Consider the following 3,963-nt stretch of genomic DNA (forward strand, 5'->3'; position numbering starts at 1 on the left):
GAGCATTTTGGTGCTCGCTCATCTCTAATCAATATTGAACTTCATTTGCCATTTTTCTGCCCAAGCCCCCGGCTTATCTCAGTCCGTTTGTAGCCGCACATTGCCCTCCGTTGTAGCTACATGATAATTCAAGTGATTGAGGAGTCTGAGAGAAAAGAGGAAGAAGATGATCAGTGACCTGGCGGATGGATACAATCATACAAATCATTAATGCAGAAGTGAAGAGGAAACATCAGACATTGTTATTATGGGATATTTTATTTAGACATTTCTTGACATTTAAAAAAATATTCATAAAAAAGGCAATAAATCCGCACTGAGCGATAAATAAATAAAACAACATGTAATAATCTAAATACCGATACAAATATATAATACAGGAAATAATGGATAGAAATACATAAATATGAATAAATATCATAGAATAGTAATATCTCTCGGGCCGTTCTGCAGGAGAAAAGTTACTTTATGTAAGAGAGATCCAGAAAACATCGATGACTGGAATAAACTTCTAGAGCAGCTCTTTCTTCTGTGCACAAAAATCACAGCGGGGGATTTCCTTCTTTATTTCTGATCAAGGCTTATTAGTGACCATTAATCCGAGGAAGAAGGTAACTGACTTGTGAAGTAAAACCTCCATAAAATGCACCTTCTTCAACTGAGCTTGGTGAGTGCGGAGCAGGCTCTAGATTTGTGGATTATTTATGAAGGTTCTTTGCAGTTCATTCTCATGAGCCCAACTTGGAAGTCCATGCAGGAGATTCCAAAAATGTTCAGTCTTCAACTGAGCTTGGAGAGTAAAAATCATCCCATGGATCTTCTGTGCAGCCTGATCTATATGTTCCCTAAGTTAAAGAGCATCCTCTAGACTTATGGATCTTCCGTGAAACTTCCTTGTAGTTTCTTCCCATGAGCCCAACATCCAACATCTTCTACCATTAATGAGATGAGGCTGAGTAACACGGCATCCTGGAGACATTGTGGAGATGCCTACAAAATAAGATGCAAAGGCTTTGGTAATTAAGTTGTGCGCTCTGATACCATGTTTCCCTGATAATAAGCACACTGATTTTCGGGTGGAGGGCTTGAAATATAAGAAATATAAGCCCTTTTCTGAAAATAAGTCCTAGATACACTACATGTAAAAAAAAGAAAACAATACTCAACAAGCAGCTGGCGTTCGGGTCCCTCATGCTGGGCGATGGCACTGTTGCAGGCTTCCTTGTCCTCCTGCATGCCGACAGAGCAGTTCTTCCTTATAGTAGAGCTTGAATACTCCGCCTCCAGCAAGCTAATGCTCTGATTGGTTAATCGAGCATCGCGTCAGGCAATGAAAGTCGGCACTCTATTAACCAATCACAGCTATTCAATGAATGAATGTGATTGGTTAATCAAGCGCAGGCTCTCATTAGCTGACGTGGGGCTCGATTAATCAGAGCATTAGCTTGCTGGAGGCGGGGTATTCAAGGCCCATTACCAGGAAGAACTGCTCTGTCAGCGTACCAGAAGACAGGGAAGCCTGCAGCAGCGACAGAGACCAGCGCAAGGGACCTGAATGCCGGCTACTAGGTAAGTATTATAAGACACCCCCCAACAATTAGACACTGTGCCTCTTTGAGGCAAAAATTAATATAAAACAGTGTCTTATTTTTGGTGAAACACGATATCTACTCAAGTTTACCTGACATGGAAACCAGATGTCATTATCTAAATCCTTAGGAGCGTCCATACAAGATGCAGATGTCTGCGTATTCTACATAAATGATAGGGATCCTCTTGGCACCTCTGACTGACCGTGGAGGCTCATACTAGTTAGCTGTGCCATAATAGGGTTCGTCCTGCTCCATTCAGCACTTTGAAGAAAGTTTCGTAGGTGCCAGAGCGCTCAATAACTGATCTCTCTTATGACATCGAGTACATGAGAGGTAGAGAGTCCTTGTATTCGATAGACTTCAATTCTGTAGAGTACATTTACTGTACAATCTAATTATCCATCGATATGACCAATGTACCACATGGTCTTTGGCACTTGGTATATCCCCATATTCCTTTACCAAGGTTTCTGAAGTCCATCTAGCACTCCAGTGATCCCTGCTACCTTCACCATGAAATATTTGGTCTCCAACTCACTAAAAATTGTGTCTGAGAAGTTGAATTTCCAGAATTACTCAGAAAACAGTGAAGAGAACCTTCACATTTCTCTTGTAGGACACTTACCTCGTCCATAAAATGCTGGAGATGGTGCAGCCATGGCTTCAGCTGCTTAGAGGGAATCGTATGGAATCCTGGGGACACTTTCTGTTAGAAGAAGATGATGACAAGCGATGGGTAAGTAGGTTTCATACCTACCATCTAAGAGTGTAACATATAACAATTGAACATAAGAAGCAAAGTTACTTACACAGATCATGAGATCATCTCTCAACTGAAGGAAGATCCTGAGTGACTGGGATCCAGGATCAGCAGCCCCAGATGTGGACATGTTTTCCAGAACATCAACTGTTACTGACACTCTTTTCAAGGTCACGATGAGACGATCGCTGGGCTGTTAGAGGAACAATGAGGGTGAGGAGAGGTTCATGTTGGTGACTTCTCAGATTTCTATTGGGATGTTAGTGGATTGTTTTGTATAAAGGTTGTTGGTAAGAGAAGACAGACCACTATGTACTTACCGTTAGATCACATACAGACGGCTTGTGTCTCATCATCCTTCTGTAGCATTTAATGGCATCGGTGGACATGTTCTTCTCCTGTGGACGGTTAGAGAAGCTTTATCTGATGTGGATTAAACAATTTTTATGCATTCAAAATTAATAACTTCATTCGCCAATCCTTCAAGTAGAGTCTGACTATCAATGTCTACTGTTACCGGCTGATCAGAGGTTTAGGACCGCACTGAGGGCCTCATGTCATCATGGATGGTAACTAGAGATGAGCGAGCGTACTCGGATAAGCGGTACTCGCTCGAGTAATTGGGTTTATCCGAGTATCGTTGTGCTCGGGGCTAAAGATTCGGGTGCCGGCACGGAGCGGGGAGGAACGGAGGTAAGATCTTTCTCTCCTTCTCTCCCGCCCGCTCTCCCCTGCTCCCGGCTGCGACTCACCTGTCAGCCGCAGCGGCACCCGAATCTTTAGCCCCGAGCACAGCGATACTAGGATAAAGCCAATTACTCGAGCGAGTACCGCTTATCCGAGTACGCTCGCTCATCTCTTATGGTAACCAATGAATGCACATATAATGATGGTTATTTTGCCCTTCCACCATCCTAATATTAATGATATAACACATAATGTCTTGTACACTGTTTGTGTGTTTCCTGACTTTTGACTCAGCCTGCAGATCTGTACATCAGAATCCTCCCAGTATACAATCTTCCTCCTTACATGCTCATTCTGCAGCTCCTTGATCACCGTCATGTCATCAGAAGATACTGATTTATATCTGGACATCCGGCAGGGTCTCCTGAGTGGATTTGCGGTCACTGCCAGAAGTAGAATACTGAAGACCACCAGTCTGATGTCCATGGCCGGAGTATCGGTGGCGATCTGGAGATCTGTCCTCTGCTGATCTCAACTTTGTTTTAAGTCTCCCCATATTTCTCCTTTTATATCTTAGTCTCCAGGAGAGAAATTCCATCATTTTCGTGATTTGGAAGTTTCTTCTCTCTACGTTTAGAATTGAAGTAATTGCAGACAAGTGATAGCAGCCGTAGGAAGTCCTTACAACTATCAGTTTCCTTACTATACAGGTGAGTCGTCAGGTAAGTGGGAGGAGCCTCACCCTTGTTACCTGACATTACCGTCTCACCTGTACAGTAAGAAAACTGATAGTTATAAGGACTTCCTACGGCTGCTGTCACTTGTCTGCAGTTACTGTAATTCTAAATGTATAGAGAGGATTCCACCACATCGCGGAAATGAAGGAATTTCTCTAATGGAGACTAAAATATAAAAGGAGAAACA

General features: G+C 42.8%; 1 protein-coding gene across 1 annotated transcript; it reads right to left on the reverse strand.

Annotated features, from left to right (window-relative positions):
- Positions 1–870: 870 nt before the first annotated feature.
- Positions 871–3,525, reverse strand: LOC136581150 (interferon lambda-2-like). Its single transcript, XM_066582133.1, has 6 exons — positions 3,385–3,525; positions 2,673–2,750; positions 2,402–2,545; positions 2,350–2,352; positions 2,218–2,298; positions 871–990 (listed from the first exon to the last, which is right to left on the reverse strand). Exons 1-6 carry the CDS (start codon positions 3,523–3,525, stop codon positions 871–873), a joined length of 567 nt encoding a protein of 188 aa, XP_066438230.1.
- Between the last annotated feature and the right edge of the window lie 438 nt (positions 3,526–3,963).

Source organism: Eleutherodactylus coqui, chromosome 10 (genome assembly GCF_035609145.1).
Source record: "Eleutherodactylus coqui strain aEleCoq1 chromosome 10, aEleCoq1.hap1, whole genome shotgun sequence".
Classification (NCBI taxonomy): domain Eukaryota; kingdom Metazoa; phylum Chordata; class Amphibia; order Anura; family Eleutherodactylidae; genus Eleutherodactylus; species Eleutherodactylus coqui.